Below are 22,847 nucleotides of genomic sequence, written 5' to 3' on the forward strand. Positions count from 1 at the left end.
GGTGGAACGAAATATTTGGAAGTTACGTACCTTCTCTTATATATTATGATAGAGAGATCCTATGTCGGAACGGGTCATGTGGGTAATCTAAGGTATTGTTTTCACTCTGTATGATTTTTTTTCCTTCAGATTATTTTTTTTTCTCAACATCATGCTTGCGTCGAGCACCTGTGTTACGGATTGCCTATCGAATGCAGCTGGCCTGTATTAAAATTCAGATTAACTGATACGGACTTTTTTGTTCTCATGGGCGTTAGTACTTTAGAACATTTGGACCCTGTGGGCCTTAGTACTGTTAGGGTGAATCATTTTTACGTTGTGCTTTATTAACTTCTTCTCTCGGTCGAAAAGAGCTAAAACTTAGTTTTAAATTTAGACAAATATATGTAAAACAAGTTGTGAACTGTAAAGACTTTTAAAGGAATCAAAACTGAAATGATACAATATACTTACGCATGCACGAAGATTTGTCCGTTTCCAAGCTGTAGCCATCAAAACAAGAACAGTAGAAGCTTCCTTCTGTGTTTGTACAGCGGTGGTGACACAGTCCCAATTGACATTCATTTATATCTAATTAAAACAAAAGTAGGCTTATTTACTTACACCTCTACATGAGAAACCTACTTCGATAACAACTGTCGCTGACGAGTCAGAAAGGTTTCAAAAATTACAAAGAGCTACATTTAGCTGAAGAATTTACCTATGCTATACTTTAGTAACTTGGGAATAAAGATAATTGAGGAAATGTCAAATTATGCATCTACATATTGCAATTGTTTCGAAATTATTTACGTAATGAAAAGATTTTGCAGTCATATTCACAATCGGCGTAGCCTAAGATAGTTCGAGAGTTATTATTTCTTATAACGAAAACTTGATAAGATAGCAATCAAAAAACTGTTTGAATACAGGCCACGGAAGACCTATGTTTTAATGGAAACGACCTGAGATACATGCCAACACATTTTGTTCCATCTAAACTCAGCTGAAACCCCTTTGCACAGAAACATGTGGCATTTCCGTGTTCGTCAGTCGTGCAGCCATGGGTACCATTGCAGTCGCGAAACATACATCCAGCAGGTATATTTCCTGTAGGAATACAAAAAGTAATGGGTGATCAATCTTCCATCCTTAAGAAATCAGGGGCAGTTGTCAGTTGCCTTGCTATATTTTTTTTCATAATATCTGTATTATTTATATTACTTTCCTTAAATAAATATATGAACATCGAAGCTTATCTGAATTTTAGACATTGTCAATGATAATTTAAGAAACAAAGGATATATTAATGCGCACAAATGTTAACAATCGGATTCATATAAGTACAGCCTGTAGACAATTTCTATCTGCATACGATATTGGAAAAGCGCAAATATGATTTGTGAGACATTTGAAGGCCGTAAGAGGGCGCTACGTGTATTTATGCATTGCATGATAAATGTGGCTGACATATAAATGTAATTTATTTTGCACGATTGTTGTCTGCTGAATCAAATATATTTTATACATTTCAAAAGAAACCAAACATCTAACAACAGCTCAAGCCAGTGCCAGGGACACTAACTGGCAAATATGAGAATTAGACCGCGTGTCGTTCATAATACTGGTGCAAATTGTAATGCCAAAATTCTTACCAACTTCACACTTGCCCGCCATGCTGTCATAAAAGAATCCCTCAAAGCAACTGCAGTTGTATCCACCGATAACGTTAGTGCAGATTTGGTCGCAATTATTTGTCTCATCTAAACATTCGTTGATATCTTAAAATAAGATATTTCAAACTGTAGCATAATTTCCTTAAGTTAATAGAAGAATATAAAAATACCATATATATATATATATATATATATATATATATATATATATATATATATATATATATATATATATATATACATACACACGCAAGAGTGTGTGATTGTTTTTGCCGAAAGAAGTACAACTAAACATTTCAATCTTAAATGAAACATCCAACATTTTATTTGATTCCAAGATTTTAAGATACTAATGCTGGTCCCGGTCGATTTATTCTTTTAATAAAAATGTCTTCTTTAAATATTCCAGCTCTCATCATAAGGCATCTATTTTCTACCACCAGAAAGTATAAATTGCATTTATTTGACCTCTGATATTTTCTCCTCTCAAGTCATTGAGAATATAGGACAATTCCAAGTTTAAGAAGGCAATGAACATAACCGGAACAAGTCGGGCATTTAATTTACATTACTTCAAATCGATATTTTATTGATAATGGTATTTAACTTTCTAATAGGTAGTCATATTTATTCAATACAACTATTAATATGAAAATGCACATCAATGAATGAAACTGGTACTTTAATGGATGAAACTGGTACTTTAATGGATGAAACTGGTACTTTAATGAATGAAACTGGTACTTTAATGAATGAAACTGGTACTTTAACGAATGAAAATGTACATTGATGAATTAAAATAGACATTAACGAAGGAAACTGGTACATTAATTAATGAAACTGGTACATTAATGAATTAAAATGGTACGTTACTGAATTAAAATGGTACCTTGGCATATATTTGAGCCAACTGGTTTCCTGAAACCTTGAAAGCACGAGCAAATGAAGCTTCCATATGTGTTGTTACAACTCTGCGAACACCCTCCATTGCTAGAATTACATTCATCGATATCTGTAAACAGGGAACGGAAAATGCACGAGTAAAAAAATAAGTCTTGCGCCATTATTTGGGTTCTACTTTATAATCATATTGTGAGCTGATTCCGTTCTGGTTTACTGGCATATTTTGTTGGGATATTTGTGTGCAAATGCAAAACAAATCATGCATCTAAAATCTCAGTTCTTAAATATGAGTCTAAAAATAAACATTATTAACATTCCCAAGTAGAAAGTATTGTGTAATGTCTTTAATAGATCAGTTAAAAGTAGTACCTTTAAAGGGGACTAAAGTTCTTTGTAGCAAAAAACACAATTGTTTTCTTTACTGGAAAATTATAAGCACAGTAGAAAACAATAGTTTTATAATTGGAGTTTAATATTTTAGCTCACGTTTTTAATTACACTTGTGCAGTCTTTGAGTTTGAAGCTAACGAAGATATCGTGGACACAAGTGTTTAATGACGTGTATTTGACATTTAGAGGAGTATTTTTCATGACCAATTATTTTTTCCTGGACCTGTAGATACCAACCTTCACATCTGCCATCATCCATGGACAGAAAACCTGCTGGGCACTCAGAACAATTGTATCCAATCCCAGAAGACTGGTGGATATCTGCTGGGATATCGGTACACCGTCGTAGTGGCGAACATGGTTGTGAAGCACACCCGTTCTTATCGAATTCACACTCTGGGCCTGTCATTTGCACATATACAATTATACTAATGTAAATATAACTGTAAAAGCATGCAAGAAAGACACTTGAAGATTTGTTACCAATGCATGACATACCGTATCAATGAATGAAGGTATGACATTTTTATAATACACTAGCCCTGTATTAAATCGCTTGAAACTCTGTAAACGTCCTTACCCAGACCAACAAGCGCTCCCACCCCCCTTCAATATTGCGAGGAGCTGTAGAAACAAAACTAATTACAGTAAAACGAAAGTCATTTACACATCCCCGTGAGGACCAAGGTACAAAAAACGAGAAACTGAATCACATAAGCTATATTTTATGTAAGATTTATCTTAATTAAAATCATCGGTTATTTGTATTATGTATATCTAATTTGTAGTATATGGCTGACCTTTATCCGTGATTGAGGACATAGTTTGGGCCTACCTGATTAATGTCATGTTTTAAAGTTGTTTACTGCTATTTGAGTTCAAGATCTGGTCTTATTTACAAACTTAAATTCTGAGAGTGATCGTGTGAGCCACATGTTGGTCATTGTATGGTGTCATTGCTTCTTAGATAAGGTTGAGGTAGACAAATTATTCTTTCCTACTTTAAATTTTGTCTATGAATTATTATTTAATTGTGTAAATATATAATTTCAGTGGAATCATTTACTTTAATTATTCATTGGAATCACAAAATACTTATTGACATTTAGGACTAAAATACCACTTTTGAATTATTGTGAATTAATTCATAGACATTCTGGACTATATCATTGGGATATATAAAGACTATTGTTACATCGGCTTTTTCGTGACTATTGGTACATCAGCGCATTCAATACTTAGAATTCATTCGGAATCTACATGTTTTAACATGTAGGATTACTTGGGATTTAATTCACAATACTACAAGTTCCTTTCAGATTTTTACTTTGATGGTTTCGCTTCTTTATGTTGCTTAGTTTTAGACCATACATGAGTAACAATTTGCCGATGTACACTTTCATTCAATAAAATAATATATTTTTATCGTATAATGAGTGCAATCTTACACATGTGTTCAGGTCAAGTGACACTAATTAAATTTATTACAAAAATAATTTTTATGCTTGCCAAATAAAATACAAGATATGAATTTTCTGCTGGTATCATATCACTGATTTAATGAAACTATAGTTGTGTAATGGTGCGAAAAAACATTGATTTTTTTAAATAGATTTATTTCATGTATACCCACCGTCCCAATACGGGTTACAGTTACATGTGGCATATTTGAATGTGTCCGAAGAACGATCGTCATCCTTATACTCTGAAAAGTCGCATGTTCCTTTTTGATTGCAAGTTGAGCAGAACACCAAAATGGGTTGGTGAGGTGTTGCTTGTACATTGAATTCATCCATAACTGTAACACTAAAATATGAAAATTATATCAATGTAGTGTCAAGAACGAAACTAAATTTTGTATTCAAATGAATACGATTCGCCAATTTTTTATGTTATTTCTTGAAAATAGACGCTGTCAGTAATGTGCATAGCTGTATTTAATTCGCGATCTGATAAATAATTGTCAACAGTTACAATATGAAAGCTAAGTTACGACATATGGAGCATATTTTACCTTTATGAGAATTTTACCTTCATGAGATATTTTACCTTTATGACATTTTTTACCTTTATGACATATTCTACCTTTATGACATATTTTACCTTTATGAGATATTTTACCTTTATTACATATTTTAGCTTTATGAGATATTTTACCTTTATGAGATGTTTTACCTTTATGACATATTTTATCTTTATGACATATCTTACCTTTATGACATATTTTACCTTTACGAGATATTTTACCTTTATGACATATTTTACCTTTATAACATATTTCATCTTTATAACATATATTACCTTTACGACATATTTAACCTTTATGCGTTATTTCTACTTTTATAAGAACTAATGGTTTCAGACTAAGATGTCTCCTTAGATTTGCCAAAAATATAAGGATATGAGATATTTTAACATGTTATACCTACATGACGTTGATGGGATAGTCGTCTTTGAGCAAAAGAGTAACAAGTGCTGTACTGTTATCTTTGTTGGTAATATTAACATGGCCATGGTCGTCAAGGAGATGAAATCGAAGTACACCATCATCTGTTGCGTTCACTTGATATGTGACGGATTGGTTGGCAGTAACATTGACTATCATGGGACCGTTGATACTTGGCACTTGATTAGCTTAAATCAAGCAATAACGCTTTGATAGGTGCATGCATTTCTAAGGAATCAATATCGTTTTTAAATTATCTGAAATTGTAGACTATAGCAAATGTAAAAGTTGAATAAATAAAAGAAATTTATTTCAAGAAGATGATTTTTGTAAATATTTATGACTGAAGAGCTAGAAAACCGTTTATAAAGCCATACAAATTCATTCATATTGCTTCTGTTGGTGCAATTGATAATGTTTACCTAACCCGCGGCATTTACGTCCATCGTCAAATGTTTTCAGAATCACTAATTGTATTGTCATTTCTAATTGAGAAATACACTTCAGTAATTACCTAGTAACTTATTCATCTCGACAGAGACTTGTGAGATTCTTTTGGTCTCATTTGCAACAGCTTCATTGTCTGTAAACACCAGGTCAAAGATGCACTCATTTTCCTGTGAACCACAAAAATTTCTTGCATATGCCAATTTCGCTCCATCTGCGTCGGCAAGGAACTTTGGCGTATAATTGAGGTAGGAGTAATCATTATAGCCTGTCTCACGTGGATACCAGAACGCAGACTTGTTAGGCTCAACAGCCCCTTGAAATGAATGAATTGTCTGTTTTAAATAAGCGTTCCTTTGCAGAATCACTTGCTCACATTGAGGCGATTTGAATTGGCTGACATTGCATGTTTTAGTTGAAGCAATACTTTCATTATACTGTGAATAGAAATAGACTAATGTGTGGCTCTTTATTACAAGAAATACATTTCAATCAGTAAGACAAAATGAACTCATTATTATTATTTTTATTATTATTATTTTGTAAAATATTGTTATTATTATTATAAATTACAACAAATTATTATGTTGAGCATCAATTGACTAATCAATAATTCAGTTTGATATTACTACTAATGAAATGTAATATAAATAAAGTGTATGAGATGCATTACAATACATATAGTGCAAAGTGGATTTGGCCACTTAGAAATTTGATACATACACACCATGTATCAAACACTAAACTAATCTTACCTTAATAGAAGACGTACTTACATGTCTTTCCGAATTCAAATATTTCCTTGTCAAGTATTTTTTCTGATAGAGTTGTACCGTTTTTAAACTGGAAGTCATTCGCAGGATTACCGTCAAAATTTCCCATTAGACCTGAAGTCTTTCCATGAAATGTCTGAGGTATCACTATATCGATGTTGAGCATTTCGAATGAAACTCCGATAGTAAAAGCTATACCTGAAGTTATGTTATGAAATATGTTATTATTATTATTATTAATATTATTGTAAAATATCTCACCTATTAATGAATCAACTACTAAAAATATCTTAGTACAGAAAACACATATGAAAAGCAGCTTCTAATTAATCGTACAGCAGTAGCAACTACTCAGTTCCTACAAATTATTGTATATTGCTAAAGCTATGGTCTGCGATAAGGAAGCCTGTCATATAATGCAAAGAATATTGCATCTTAGTCAAATCTGGAATACTGGTATGAGAATGAATTAGTCAATTTCGAAGTGGTCACTTTCTGACAACTCAGTATTGGTTATTCTTTATAACAATTTCCACTTTCAACGGGTTTTGTCGTAAGTAAAGAAAGCTCAATCGCTATACTTTATAATGTAGTATTTTTTTTATAATTTGTTACCAGAGGGAAAAACAGCTCTTAAGTCTTTGCTTTCGTTGTTTCTAGAAAGTGAAAGGTACTCTGATGCAATGGTGAAATTTGCACTCATATTCATGTAGTCTGCTGTATAGTCATTGAGCGTCGATCCTGGGACCATCCTAGCGTAAACGACGAGGCCTGAAACAAAGATATCTACATTGTCATGAATTGATAATGTGTACAGCAATATAAAGTACAAAAACTGGCAAATGTGGGCTAAACCTTAAAATGAATTAAAGTCTTTTGGTGAATATAATATATACCTAAATATAATTTCTTTAAATGTACATTTGCTTTTAACTGCATTCTGTCGTAGGGTCTCCACTGTTTCACGCCACGAAAGGATATTTTGCTCTACAGTAGTGTATCCACTGTTATCACAGACGTGAGATGATATTTGACTCGTATTCAGTTTCTTCACTGTTATCACAGACATGATAGATATTTGACTCTAACTTAGTGTTTCCATTGTTATCATAGCCATGAGAGGATATTGCACTCTATTTTCTTGTTTTCACTGTTATCACAGCCATGAAGGATATTTAATTAGCAGTGTTTCCACCGTTTTCATAGCCATGAGAGGATGTTGTACTCTATTTTCTTGTTTTCACCGTTTTCATAGCCTTGAGAGGATATTGTACTCTATTTTATTGTTTTCACCGTTATCATAGCCATGAGAGGATATTGTACTCCATTTTCTTGTCGTCACTGTTATCACAGTCCTGAGAACATATTTCACTCTCAATGTCTCTATTATCAGTCAGCAATGTGCTGTTTTTCAGTGCCTCTATTGTCATCAATGAGATGAGAGTACGTTACCCAGATCAATGTCTTTATTATTAAAAAAGACCTGAGAGAGTACTCTACTAAAAATCAATATCTATGTTGTCATCATATATATATATATATATATATATATATATATATATATATATATATATATATATATATATATATATATATATATATATATATATATACTTTAGATGAGAGTGACGTACTCTTACTCGGTGATCCTATTGTCATTATGGACATAAGAGAGTACTGTACTTCAACTTATTTGTCTTATATCATCACGGACATGAGAGAGTACTACACTCAAAATACGTGTTTCTGTCTCTATTATTATCAACGATCTGAGGCTGTACTATAACGCGGTGTCTCCATTGTCATTATGGATCTGAAAGAGTACAGTTTTCTAAAAACGCGGTGTCTCTGTTACCATTATGGATCTGAATGAGTACAGTATTCTAATAATGCGGCGTCTCCATTGTCATTATGGATCTGAAACAGTACAGTATTCTAAACACGCGGTGTCTCCATTGTCACTATGGATCTGAATGAGTACGGTATTCTAAAAACGCGGTGTCTAACATGGTATCTTTATTGTCATCACGGACCTGACATAGTACTGTACGCTAACTCATTGTCTCTTTTTGCCACCAAGGACAGGGGTGAATACTGTACTCTAACTCAATGGTCAAATTTTGCCACCAAGGACAGGAGTGAATACTGTACTCATTGTCTCATTTTGACACCAATGACAGGAATTAATACTGTATTCGAAATTAGTGTTTGTATTGCCAAACGGGACAAGACAAGGACAGGAGTGAACACTACTCGAATTTAGTATCTGTATTGCCAAACGAGACAAGAGTGATCGTTTAGTTGTTCAAAGAATAATAAATGACTGATTAAAATACACGCAATACAATAGAACTCGAAAAACTTTAGTCTAATCAGTATATGCACTTCACAACTATTCGTCGACAACATAATTACATCATTTGTTTTAACTTCAAAAGTGTACCTTTAAGGGGCTAAGACATTACTTAAAATATCGAATGTTAATATTCTTCCTTTTTAGTGTACATGTTTTGGCTGAGTAGCAAATTGTAGATGTCCAGATATCTCTTCTAACATTCTCATGGGTCTTTCTGCGCGTTTGTGAGATTTTGTTTCATGTTATGCATTGTTTGACTGCCAACTAATAAATATAGTTTTATAATAAAAGGAACAGATAATATGAAATATAGGATACAAAACGGAAAACATTTCACCGTTCTTTGCTGTGTTCATTTCAGCATGGACATTTGCACCATATTTATCCACCGCAGCAAAAGCCGAGAATACTGTGGCTTCACTCATGTTACCGTCTTTCTTCACAGCCCTGGAAGTTCTGGCCTGGAGTTCGAACTCCTCCGTGGACGAATTGATTCTGAGCAGTGTAAACTCTCCCCAACCGTTGAATGTGTAATTATGTCCATCAAGGGTCGTTATATGCGGATCACCACGTGCAGGTGCTGATTTGACGAAATAAATATTTTTCGTACAGTTTAAGCATTGAACTTTTAGACGTAATAATGCCTTCTTATATATATATATATATATATATATATATATATATATATATATATATATATATATATATATATATATATATATATATATATATATATTAGGAAAAATACATAACTATATAAATAGTGTATCGAATATGTATAAAAACATTGTTTTTGATAAAAACGCGTACCAACGTATAAAATATTGTATTAGATGAAAATGTGTAAACATATAGAAAATGTCAATGATTATGTTTCACATACCGTGCCCTGGAGGGAATATAATATAACACTGTCCTATCGGTCGGACGCTGTGGTAAAGGGAACAGAGCTGATTTTCCGCGCAGCAAACTTTTCTCATATCCATGTCATATCTGAGATGTTTCAGCAGCTGCCTGTATGGATGGTACCTAATAAATCCTCCAGCGTCGGTACCATAACCAAGGAAATAACGGTGTCTTTTGTGATAGCAACAAGTCTGAAATTTGAATTGCGTGTATCGTGTTATTACGACTCATGTTAACTGGATATTTAATAAAGATGGTATTCTCTCTCTTGCAATGTAATATGGTAGGTCACAGCCTAGAGTACGAAACATACATACAGTGTTGTTCGCAGGAAAGTATACGAAGACTTGATTAACATCAAAAGTACCCAAGATAACCTTCACCTTTTAGCTGTTAAATACTACTACTACTACCGCTACTACTACAGCTAATACTAATATTATTACCGCTACTACTATTACTACTTCTACAATTATTAATAAGATGAAGACGAAAACAAAAATGTTCTCAAGGAAGGTTTATATATATATATATATATATATATATATATATATATATATATATATATATATATATATATATATATATATAAAGAAAAATGCAGTAATTTCATACTCAGTACACTGGTTTAATCAAAACATACTTTTGTGAATCTAATCGAGCTGGAATAAATGAATAGGCCATAAAGATATATGTTTATAAATACCTTTCCAGATTCTCTAGGTTGAAATTGCCAATTAGGAAGAATGTACGTGCAAAAGGCATCTCCCTGATAGAAGTAGTCGGTATCGCTGTAAAACTGGTCCTGTCTAAGATGGAATGCATTACATGGACACAGAGGCATTCTATTTAAACCTTTCTGAATTTTCTCTTCGTGCACTCTTTCCTTCAAGTACCAGTTGACACACTTTTGACGAGAGCTCTGTGGGCCGAGGGATGGAAACGTGAGACGATAATGTAATACTCCTGCATAACCTGAATCAAAGTAAAACCAAAACATTTTTATATTTTCAAAACGTGCTTGCCTCCGTCATGTAAACAAAATAAAGGCTACTCGTTTTCGCTGCAAAATTATCACTGGCACGCCTTTTTGACATCACTTAATTTAATACTGACTTCAGCATATGATGATATGTACAGCAGTTTTCAAATTTTGATGACACAACCGAGTCAAGTCTGTATTGATGACACAACCGTGACAAATCAGTATTGATGACACAACCGAGTCAAGTCTTTATTGATGACACAACCGAGTCAAGTCTGTATTGATACCATTTAACCGTAAAGCATCAAATGAAGGTATTATAAGGTAACATCATTTTTCTTGCCCTTAAGGCATTAATCAGGTGAATTACAAATGATATTTCTTTTGGAGATAAGACACTCATTGAAGCGTAAACTTACCGAAAGATATTGCAGCTGAATCCATGCTACGGACAGGTGAGGCAAATGACCGATAGTCCATGTATTTTTGACCGTCTTTAGTCGTGTATCCAATGTAAACTTGATGACTTCTTAACTTCATGGAATCTTTAAAGTACACGTAAAAAGCGAACGTGTACATGCCATCCGTTACCAGAGCAAGTTGAAAGCTCATTCTCTGCAAATATAAGAATACATCAAGCAAAGACTGTCATTCGATATATGCTATAATAATTCGAAATTGTGACGGCTTATATGCAAGTGTCCCTAGCAGATGAGGCGCCTAAACGTTTAATTATATCTTAAATGCATATATATATATATATATATATATATATATATATATATATATATATATATATATATATATATATATATATATATATATATATATATATAAGGATGTGGAGATATAGATAAAATTGTGTTTTCTGATAAGAGACAAGGATCCTTTGAATAGGTTTTAAAAAGCTAATATACATATATAAAAATAAAAACTACATCAAGGAATTAGTTTAGTAGACATAGGCAATAATGTCTGTCAAAATAATTATTCCCTAACTCTTTATGAGTACAATATTTTCTCTTACCCTCATTTGTACATCAGAGCCCTCCAATTTTTAATTACACCCCCTTGAGATAAAGGTTTGTTGTTTATTGAATTTGACCGCCAGTACTGACATCAATACTTTATGACTATCTCAATATGTTTTGGATTTTACTTATGAAAAAATGTCGTTAATCAGATCATACCTATTGCGCAACGTACGGTAATTTCCAGTAGTTGGTTTTGCTAATAGTCTTACAGCATTAATTTTTATTCGCTTATATCGACTAGCTAATTTTACTAAACTTACATAAACACACAAAGAATGCTTAGATTTTGGTTAAATGTGGTCTGTCATAGCGGGGGAAATTGGAGAACCCAGGCGAAACCACTAACATGGAATGGGCGACAACCAACCCTTGCCCAATCCGAAGCCAGCTAAGGAACCTGAAATTCCGGGGCTGATAGCAATCGTGCCACTACTGAGCTTTCGTCTCCAAATATTTAGACTAGGTTTGTGAGTTTTTTCTACTGTTTTCAAAATGTTCATACATGCTTATAAACGGTAACATCCTACCTCGTTTTGTCGACTGGTCGCTCTTGAGGGAAGAACTCTGTGCCATGTAACGAACAAGGCAAACTGGGCTTCAAAGTCTCCAACATCTTGATGAATGTTTCGTATTATTTGTTCTGCAGTCTTTACGTTAAAAGATCCATTAATAGCGCCTTTCAGTGAATTGTGGACGTGATAGTAAACACTTCCCCCATACCGCAAGCTCTCTATGTCTATATCAGTAAAATATGGCGCCAATATGGTCCTCCCTGCCAGGTTAGATCCATCAATAGTTCCAGGGGATTCAAAGATTTCGTCAAACGTTACAATTCCGGTGACACAAACCTTTATATAAGAATTAATGATGTTTAGATACAATATACAAGTGCATGAAAAGATCTTTCATTCGGGTCATCTTGCAAACAACCGTATAATAACTACGCTTTAAATCACAAAGTTTATAATTATATAATCATTATCTAGGCCACATATGGGCAGGATTCGAACTCGCAAACTTTTAGTCGTGAGTTTGGCACTCCAACCATGTAAGAGCTGCGGCTGAGAGAGAGAGAGAGAGAGAGAGAGAGAGAGAGAGAGAGAGATTTCCTGTTAGCTCGATATTACACATCATAGAACGTAAGAACCTACTTTTTTATCTCGTTTTATATCAGTGTAATTTAGCAGTATACTCCGTTTTTAACATTACATTGCACCTATTTTTTTATGGAGAGCAATCTATATTTCAAAAAAATGTACAACCATGTTCCTTATTCTATTCATCGAACATTTAAAACATACATTATGAACAAAAGATTACACTGATAAATATTTGTGACATCTTGTTAATTTTTTTAATCCAATCGATCCATGATATAAATATTTTCTTTTTGTGAAGAAGTCAATTATTTAATCATAAGAAAATAAATGTTTAATTCTTGTTCAGAAAAGAGGATAAGCGTACTTACGTATATTTTAGAGAGTTTCGAACGAAACATTGGAAATTCGTATCCTTTCGAAATGGGTTTACATTTTCCATTATTCACTTCTAGCATGCTGTCGCCGTTATCTTGCCCATATTGAAACTGTATTCCTGAATAACGTTGTTCGTAAATGTTTTGTTACATTTGTATATATTAAAACAAATATCAAAGGGTCCATTAATTATGACATAACATTCTTCTCTCTACATTTGCACATAAATCAGATCTTGCATTACACGCACGCACACCCACCCACACCCACCTACACACACACACACACACACACACACACACACACACACACACACACAAGTGCACAAACGCACATAACCAGTTTGAATGTGTACGCGTACTTGTGCGCTGCTTATGCATGCTGATGGCTGTTTGAACGAGGATATAAAGTAAACACTAATAGTTGTAAAAACTATTGGATGTAGTTGTAATGAGATGAATGGCTTGCGTACTAACTTCGGGATTAAGTAATTACTACTTAGAGGGATTAAGTAATTACTAACTCGAGGATTAAGTAACGGCAATTAATAGAGATAATTACTTGTTGTTGTTGTTGTTGTTGTTTTAGGGTTTAACGCCAATTTTAGCACACGATAGGCTATGCGTGGCGGCCAGTATTAATGGTGGAGGAAGAACCCGGAAAAACCACGGAAAGAACCACCGACCCACGAGAAGCTACTGGCAACTTTCCCACATACCCACATTAGCCGAATCCGAGACTCGAACCAGCGCAGACAGAGGTGAGATGGCGATGATCCGTAATTACCTGTTATGGTTACTCTAGAATTCCACCATCTTGTCTGATCTATGTCTATATTTTACCTACTAGAACTATTAGTAAAGAGAGAGAGAGAGATTGATAGATAGATAGATATATAGCTAGATAGATAGATAGACACACCTATCTGTCTTATCAACTAGTTTAGCTATAAAATAAATATAAAACTAAGACTTTCTCTTACCCTCAGATCCATTAACGACGATATCTGAAAATGAAATACCATTATAATGCTAAACATGCAAAGACAACAATACAAAGAAAAATCGTTAGAGAAATTTAAATGGATGTAATCAAAACGCGTAAAGTATTGGAACTAAGTTTCTCTAATTATAAAAATAATCAAGAGGCAAGTTATTTATGTTTTCATTGCTTATTAATCTTGAAATATTGAAAAGTTTATTGTCTATGCATTAACACGTCTTCTAAAAACAAAACAATAAAGCATTATTAAAACTAAATAATGTATGTACATTTACATGGAGAGATGTGATTTCACATACATGATCGTTGTGTTGTATAGTATATATATATATATATATATATATATATATATATATATATATATATATATATATATATATATATATATATATATATCTGTTTGCTTGCGCGCGCACACACCCCCCCCCCCCCGCATATCTATGGGTATGTAGGAAAATGCAAACTTACCCGGCGGTACAATTAAATTGATGCATCTTTGTTGACTAGTGAGTCTGAAAATATGATTTATAGAATAATGAAACAGTATTATTCATTGTATTCTGTAACAGTTACCGGCTGAGTTGCAGTTCGTCAAACTAATTGCAGACCTGGCACGTGCACATCTAAACATAGTGAGTTTGGTAATATAGGTTTTACTGTGCAAATGACAGAACTGCAAACAACGTTGAAAAACAGTTTCCGGTACGTGCAATGGCGGTACGAATTTAACAATTTTGTAACCGGTTAATCAACATACGACAATTCCACCCACGCACACATCATCCTCACCCACAAAAATCTCTACCCATTCTTTCCGCCTCGTAGAAACAAGTGTATGTAAGAAGCTGAGCAAACGTATAAATAAATGTAAAAGGTGAATAAACATTCTCAGTAAAAGCCTATCCTTCAAAAAATATGCTTTAGATATGAGACAATTTAACACATTTACCTCATGTGCAGTTCAGTGCTTTACACACGACACAATCTGCTAATCAAGACATGATACCATCTTCATTCAGACTTTATGTACCAAATCATTCACAGACACACGGACGAGATTTTCTTTGATAGACATTTCAGTTTAAAGTACAAGGCATTTTAACGTTAACAACACACACATGAAATATGGTTTTTTGAGGGATGCTGACAATTGACCCGATTGTTACTGAGTAAACTTGAAATGTCAAAGAATATGATAAAAGAATAAAAAAATTGAATGTATACTTAGAAAACACGCAAAAGCAAGCGTGAAACATGCTCTTGCCGGCATATGTAACACTAAAAGTAACAACATTTTAGAAAGTGGAAACTTTTGTTAATGCTATAATTCTTGCCAGTTCACACTCGACTTGATTCCGACCGCGACTACCCGGTAAATGTTCGGCTACGGATAACCAGTAATGGGTTCGGTTAATATGATATAACCGGCAACGTTTGGTTAATATGCTACAGGTAACCAGTCAAAGAAATTACGAACTGTTTAAGCCCTATTTAAAGACTGCGCTACGTGACCTCATTACTGGTTCCAGGAGCCGTGTGTTCATAAGTGATACGCCTTAATTTATTTCCTATTTATTAAGTGTTGGTCATTTTATACAGAAGTTTTAATTATTTTTCTCCATTATGTGTACTGAATTTTATGCTAACTCCCGTCCCGCCTCCGTACACACACACACACACACACACACACACACATACACACAAGCCTTGCTCAATGATCCGTGCATATATATCAAATGGTCTTGTCAGAATGAATGACCTCGTCTTTTGTTTTGTATAGCATTTTACATTCTTCAGTCTCTCTGCACACAACCAGCGACGTGCGTGTGTTTCTTGAAGCTTGATGAAGCCGATATGTTTGTGCAGATGATGAACTGCTATTTCAGAGAGAATATATATATATATATATATATATATATATATATATATATATATATATATATATATATATATATATATATATATATATATATATATATATATATATATATATATATATATATATATATATATATATATATATATATATATACCTGTAAATCTGTAACTTCATAATGCACATGTGTTTCGCCCGTATGCAGGCTCAGAGCAAACTTACCGCAAACAAAAGAGCTGGATATTTATAAAAAATTATGTCAATTCATTAAGAGTAAATGAAAATCCAGGCTTGCAAAAATATGACAGTAAAATTGTATGAAAATATTGTTTACCCAACTTCATCTGTAGCTGTAAAACAGAGTATATGCATTTTGTTCGCATCAGATGCAGAAGGCGTCCAGCTGATGTTGACATACCATGCTCCTGAAACGTCGGGATACTCTTCCAGTGATGATTTAATGAAGCCACTCGGAGAAACAGTTGTAATTTCTACTATTCTGAAGTTACATAATGGTTACGTCGTCAAATTATTTCTTGTCAAACGTTAATAAAGAAAACCCTCATGTAACAAATGGCTACAGTTACTTCATTTTGTGATAGCAATGAAAGTAAACAACAGGTATTTACAGGCCAGATTCAGTAATCTATCAGTGCTGATTGAGAAACGCGTTTACGTTAGTTATGTAGCTATGTATTGCTTTCAGTCAAAATCAAATTGTATTGGCATTGCTTTTTTCCAGGCCAGTCTTTTATTCTGCTTAAGTAAATATCATTTAAATATGCAGTGATAACAGAGATCAGACATGAATACGTTTATTTCGACTACTCCCATTTATGAGTCATACGGTGAGCTTTAAATTGGTTTTTCATTGCAAAAGAGACGCTGGAATAGGGATTACGTCAGAACGGATCCAGCATAACACATTTACTTTCATCCTAATCTAAGCATAAACACTCTGACGGTCTTCCAGATAAAAGATGAAAATCGTTTCTTAAAACAAGTAACAAGACAACAAGAATGCTCTGCTGCATTTAGCAAAAGCCGATCAATTTAAAGAAAGTCTCTGAACCCTCTACTAATATAAATAAATAGTTCCTTTGGGAAAGAAACTGAAAGTAAAAGCATCCAAACTCGACTATGCCTTACTGGTAGTTTTTCAAAGTTGTATGTGCTGTTGCTGAAAACTGAGGTGCACAGGTATATGTTTATTATGTATCCCAACTCGTCATACCAAGAGAAAGAGGTTGTAAAAGCAAGTAGACACGACTACGTGGAAGATAAGGAATATTGTCGTACGTGTCATAGTACACATTGGCATACCTTTTACTATCTACATTGCTGATGGCAACGATTTTGTCAAGGTAGATGCTATTGGCAGAAACGTACACAACCTCCTTATCAGATCTTGTCGGTGGTATGAATTCTGGCAAACTATAACACCCCTGGTTCGTTGAGTAAACTTCTACCAAAAACTGGACGGGAACGCTACTGTAAGGAACTGTGCTTCCGGTTGATGGAAAGTCCTCAACTTGCACTGCCATGCCATAATAGCCAACGTTTCTGCTGGCATTGTATGTAATTGTGCAAGTATCCTGCAAATGGTGTAAATGAGATGCGATTTTTATTCAACCATTATCTCATTTGCATAGTATGGTGCATATTTCTCACAGCATTCTTATTAAAAAGAAAAGAAACAATCGCACTTGAAATATTGGAAAACTTCTTCATGTGTAACATTGTCTCCGAGGAACATCTAAATAATTTGGCAGAAAATAATTTGGCAGAATCTAGATTTAATAGAATAATGAGATAGGTGTATATATATATATATATATATATATATATATATATATATATATATATATATATATAGATAAAAAAGCACACAGACCTCCTTCAAAATTGCTCCAGGAAAAGCCAAGCATATTCCACCGCATTCTTTTGAACCATTGGACCATCGGCATCTTACAAGATCACCGTCAGGGTCAGACACTACAAAGGTAATATAAAATTTTTCGTTTGCTAACGTCTTAGTACATTCATGTCTTAGGATAAAGGGTTATTTATGTTTTTAATATTTGTTATTTTACCAATCATCCCTTTTTAGCATCAGTGTAAACTAAGTAAGTCTTGTGGGTTATACATAGCAATGCTTGGTGATTGTAGTAAATTTGTTTTACCATTTTCGCAGCATCCGACGGCAAACGCAACTTAATGTCTGTGCAAATCGGCAGCTTTTTGCATGTGATTTTGGTTAATTGTTTGCCAGGAGTAAACAGAAAACTGGTATTGTTCGTCAAGGACAATATTAGCTTCGTAAAGAGCAAACATTATTCTAAGCAGACCATGGCATTGTCACCAAATCGGGACCACATATCTCATACATATCTTAAATATTTGTTGGTTCATGGACGATTGTTGTGCATAAAGTATACCTACTGACATTAAAAGGTGGACTTTTGCGTCTGTATAATATTTTTATGTGGACCATTACCATTTTATATTTCGACTGGCTTCCTGTTAAAACAAATGAGAAAACTTTCATAAGAAAACCCGATGCCAGTCATCTCCCATATCAATCTTAATGAAACTTACCAAATAATGGTGCCAATCTTCATATTATGTACCATTTATTGTTTTGCAAGGAATAATTGGAGGAGTGAGTAAGACTATATACCTGTTTTCTTAGTTGCAGATATTACACACGAATATAAAACTAGGCTTTGAGCAATATTGTGAAGAAATATTCTGTTTATACTGTTTATACTGTTTGGGAGGAGTGTTTTAGAAGTGGTAGGAATAAAACATTACAAAATAGGGATAGAACCCGTGTAGTTGTGGACGTGTTTGCTGGTTTACCAGGACACATTAATGCATGGCTTGTATAATGTATATTTGCAACATTAAAATCACATTTAGCATTTCTGATCTTCACATGCTCAGAGGATATTTATATTTCCTGTTTCTGTCTTTAGTACCGGCTTCACTTAACCTGTTTGCACATGCGTAGTAGTATTTTCCCTGGACGTTTGTTTTGTATCGTTATACAAAGTACACCTGACAAAAATGCAGAATATGTAAATATACATTTTATTGTGTAAATCTTCTGTCTGTGTTAGAGCTTGATTATAAAATACACGGACTTAATTTCAACAAACGTTTGGCCTTCAAAGTTTCATGTTGAATTAAGGGACATTTGTTAAAAGAGTTGGCGAAATGCTTCTCTTCCCTGGAAACGATTTAAAAACAAAAAAAAAAACTAAATGCAAAAGGTTTGCTACATTCCATATATTCAGTTCAGATCTGAGCACTCCATTGGTCATTGATATTCTTCAGTTCATATCAGAGCATTCCCTTAATTATTCATATTCTTTAGTTCAGATCAGAGCACTCCCTTGGCCATTGATATTCTTCAGTTCAGATCTGAGCACTCCCTTGATCATTGATATTCTTTAGTTCAGATCAGAGTACTCCCTTGAACACTGACATTCTTTAGTTCAGATCAGAGCACTCCCTTGATCATTGATATTCTTTAGTTCAGATCAGAGCACTCCCTTGATCATTGATATTATGTAGTTCAGATCAGAGCACTCCCTTGAGCATTGATATTCTTTAGTTCAGATCAGAGCACTCCCTTGAACATTTATATTCTTTAGTTTAGATCAGAGCACTCCCTTGAACATTGATATTCTTTAGTTCAGATCAGAGCACTCCCTTGATCAATGATATTCTTTAGTTCAGATCAGAGAACTCCCTTGATCATTGATATTCTGTAGTTCAGATCAGAGCACTCCCTTGATCATTGATATTCTTTAGTTCAGATCAGAGCACTCCCTTGATCATTGATATTCTGTAGTTGTCACGTGTTAAATAAGACAACCAATTTGCAACAAGGCATTATGTTTAAATTAGCAGATATTTTATTATAATATAAATGGATGAAAGTGTTGAATGTTTTCTTAAGTATTCTAATTTTGATAATATTAGTCTGACTTAATGTAAAAATTTGATTCATTTACATTTTGATAATAACAAAATATAATAAACGTGACCCCTTTATCTCACAGCATCGCTCTTCGTGACACTCACAATATAACACTTTAGTTTTATCTTATTATTACTGTATAAGACGTGTGTTACTTTAAAACTCAAGTCAGTGGAACCAACCATTAACAACCTTAAACATGGAAATACATGATCTATTTGCCGTAAATACATATTTTACCTAGTAAATTTATTGTGGCATAACATCCGTGCGCAATACGCACGACAGGTGAGACGCTTGTCCTGGGAGATGAATTGATTTTTCCTGTGTCTGATCGTGTACTGACATTGGCTCTGGCTTGTAAAGACCAAGAGCCACTGCCTGGCTCTGCAAGATTTATCCAACAGCAGCTTTGGAATCTGTTACATAAACATATTTATAAATAGTTGTTATGTTCGCCAAGAGTACATATATTGTTAGTTGTATCGATATGTATTAGTTATTTTTGATAAATACATTGGGATCTTATGCTATCGTTATTTTTGATAAATACATTGGGATCCTATGCTATCGTCATCCCGATACTCGAAAGAGCTATATGACGTTTTTTTTTTTTTTTTTTTTTTTTTTTTAATGTGCATGGTACTTCATATAAACTATACGGTAGTTAGAATTAATTGCATATACAATCTTATTCTCTACCATACAAATGATAAGCATGGCATGATACGATAAATTGCCGTGAGACTTGAAATATTGACATCTCACTTATACCTTCGTCACGAAAATGAAGTCTTACTTATTCCCAACATGTATATTTCAAATATCAAACATTACTAGACGGTATAAACGCAAAGTTACAAAAACATTTATAAATAGTTTTTATGTTCGCCAAGGGTACATATATTGTTAGTTGTATTGATATGTATTAGTTATTTTTGATAAATACATTGGGCTCCTATCCTATCTTAGTCTTGATACTCTAGACTCCATACTATATCGACGGTGTTTTAAAAAATAAAATAAAAATGTGCTTGTTGCTTTATACAAACGATACGGTAATTATAATTAATTGCATATATAATCTTTTTCTCTACTGTACAACTAATAGACATGGCATTATACGATAACTACATTAAATATCAAACATTACCAGACAGTAAACATGCAAAGTTGTAATAATATACAGGAATAAAGAGCCAATAACATTACGTGAATGCAATAATGGGAGACGTCGTTGTCAAGTTGTATATAAACGTTCTGGTGCCAGTGGTCCAGTCCTCCGATTCGCTGTAATCTGTACAGTAATATTGTAGTTGTGACACCGTTCCATAGCATCCTTCTGAGCACACAATGCTTCCTTCACCAGAAAGCAGCCGACCTGATGAAATTGTACTCTTGTCACAGAAATGACCACTGCTGTAGGATCTCCTCCAACTCACTCTGTATGATATCATAATCTGAAAAAATATAATAATAATAATAATAATAATAATAATACAATTATTATTATTATTATTATTATTATTATTATTATTATGATAAAGAAATAGCAAGACGACATCTGCAATTATACTAACCAATGCAGATGAACATTTGAAATAGTTTTCCTTATCTTTTGTTTTATTATTTCTATTCTAAAAAATGTAAACAAGTACCTGTGACTTTAGTTCCGTAGGTGTCCATGTAAAAATACCTCCTCTAAAGTGTGAACCGAAGCAGCAGGAGGCCGTCAGCAACGTCACAAATGTAAGGAACAAATACATTATCGTATCTGCAGGCAAAACATAGCTGATTAGACTGCGATTTACAGAGGGAAACACAATTACAAGTATAAATATAAAATGTGTGCGTGTTTGTGTATCTGTACATACGGCTATTGCTTTGTATTGGCTCTCAATGTAAGATGACTTCAACTTAATTTAGCTTTAGTCGTTTTTGAGCTCTGTAAACAGCGTTTCAAAGGCAATCTACTTGCGGTCAGCAAGTTGCAACATTTTAAATAAAGAAAAGATAAATTCACGAATTCCCTAAAAGACAGATATTTCTAGATTGCAGGTTGAGAAAATACAATGATTTGTAGGTACAATGTTAACAAAGACTATCAGACAGTTCCAGATCGAATCAAATATTGGTTTTTACAAGAAGCCCAGCAGGGAGTTCAGAAGAAACGCTTCAAAGACTCCCTTCATTAATCTCCGAAACACTTCAACATTCGACGACTCAGGGTCTCGGGATGATCTCGCGCAGGATCGTTCGATCTGGCCACATTCTCATTCACACTGCAACTACAGACTATGAGCTGAGAAGAGCAGCAGAGGCAATGAAGAAGTCATAGGACTTCAACACGTTCTCTGTTGACCAAGTAACCTCAAGTGGCATCTCTTGTCAAGTGTGCCACCGACAGATAAGAATGTAAATTCGCCTGATCAGCCACTCACATGTTCACAGAAACCGAATCAGTAGGTGATGTCATGATCATTTTTAAACTCGAATGACGAAGAAGAACACAAATTCCGATGGTCAAAAGAATAAAACTTCTTCTGTCGAAACCTTATCACAATTTCCACACTCCACAAATTAAAATATCGACGAAAGTGACCTTTCGCGA

The 22,847-nt window shown here is 33.8% G+C and overlaps 2 protein-coding genes across 2 annotated transcripts in view; both read right to left on the bottom strand.

Annotated features, from left to right (window-relative positions):
• LOC149791193 (uncharacterized) overlaps window positions 1–22,847 on the bottom strand; it is a gene marked incomplete at its 3' end in the record, with an annotated part of 207,331 nt that overhangs the window by 14,409 nt on the left and 170,075 nt on the right. Inside the window, exons 40-43 of the mRNA XM_089971317.1 lie at window positions 2,545–2,667; window positions 1,635–1,760; window positions 958–1,089; window positions 454–570 (exon numbers count right to left, since the gene is read on the bottom strand). Coding sequence (XP_089827443.1) covers window positions 454–570; window positions 958–1,089; window positions 1,635–1,760; window positions 2,545–2,667 — 498 coding nt within the window. The remainder of the gene's footprint in view (window positions 1–453; window positions 571–957; window positions 1,090–1,634; window positions 1,761–2,544; window positions 2,668–22,847) is intronic.
• Window positions 3,156–22,005, bottom strand: LOC149791194 (uncharacterized). The gene is made up of 12 exons (XM_089971302.1): window positions 21,895–22,005; window positions 21,449–21,696; window positions 20,477–20,655; window positions 18,143–18,243; window positions 17,572–17,843; window positions 16,583–16,747; window positions 14,841–14,884; window positions 9,308–9,550; window positions 6,618–6,812; window positions 5,909–6,157; window positions 4,606–4,754; window positions 3,156–3,350 (listed from the first exon to the last, which is right to left on the bottom strand). Exons 1-12 carry the CDS (start codon window positions 22,000–22,002, stop codon window positions 3,156–3,158), a joined length of 2,148 nt encoding a protein of 715 aa, XP_089827428.1. The 5' UTR covers window positions 22,003–22,005.

Source organism: Sinohyriopsis cumingii, chromosome 9 (assembly GCF_028554795.1).
Source record: "Sinohyriopsis cumingii isolate HCF-2022 chromosome 9, ASM2855479v2, whole genome shotgun sequence".
Lineage (NCBI taxonomy): Eukaryota > Metazoa > Mollusca > Bivalvia > Unionida > Unionidae > Sinohyriopsis > Sinohyriopsis cumingii.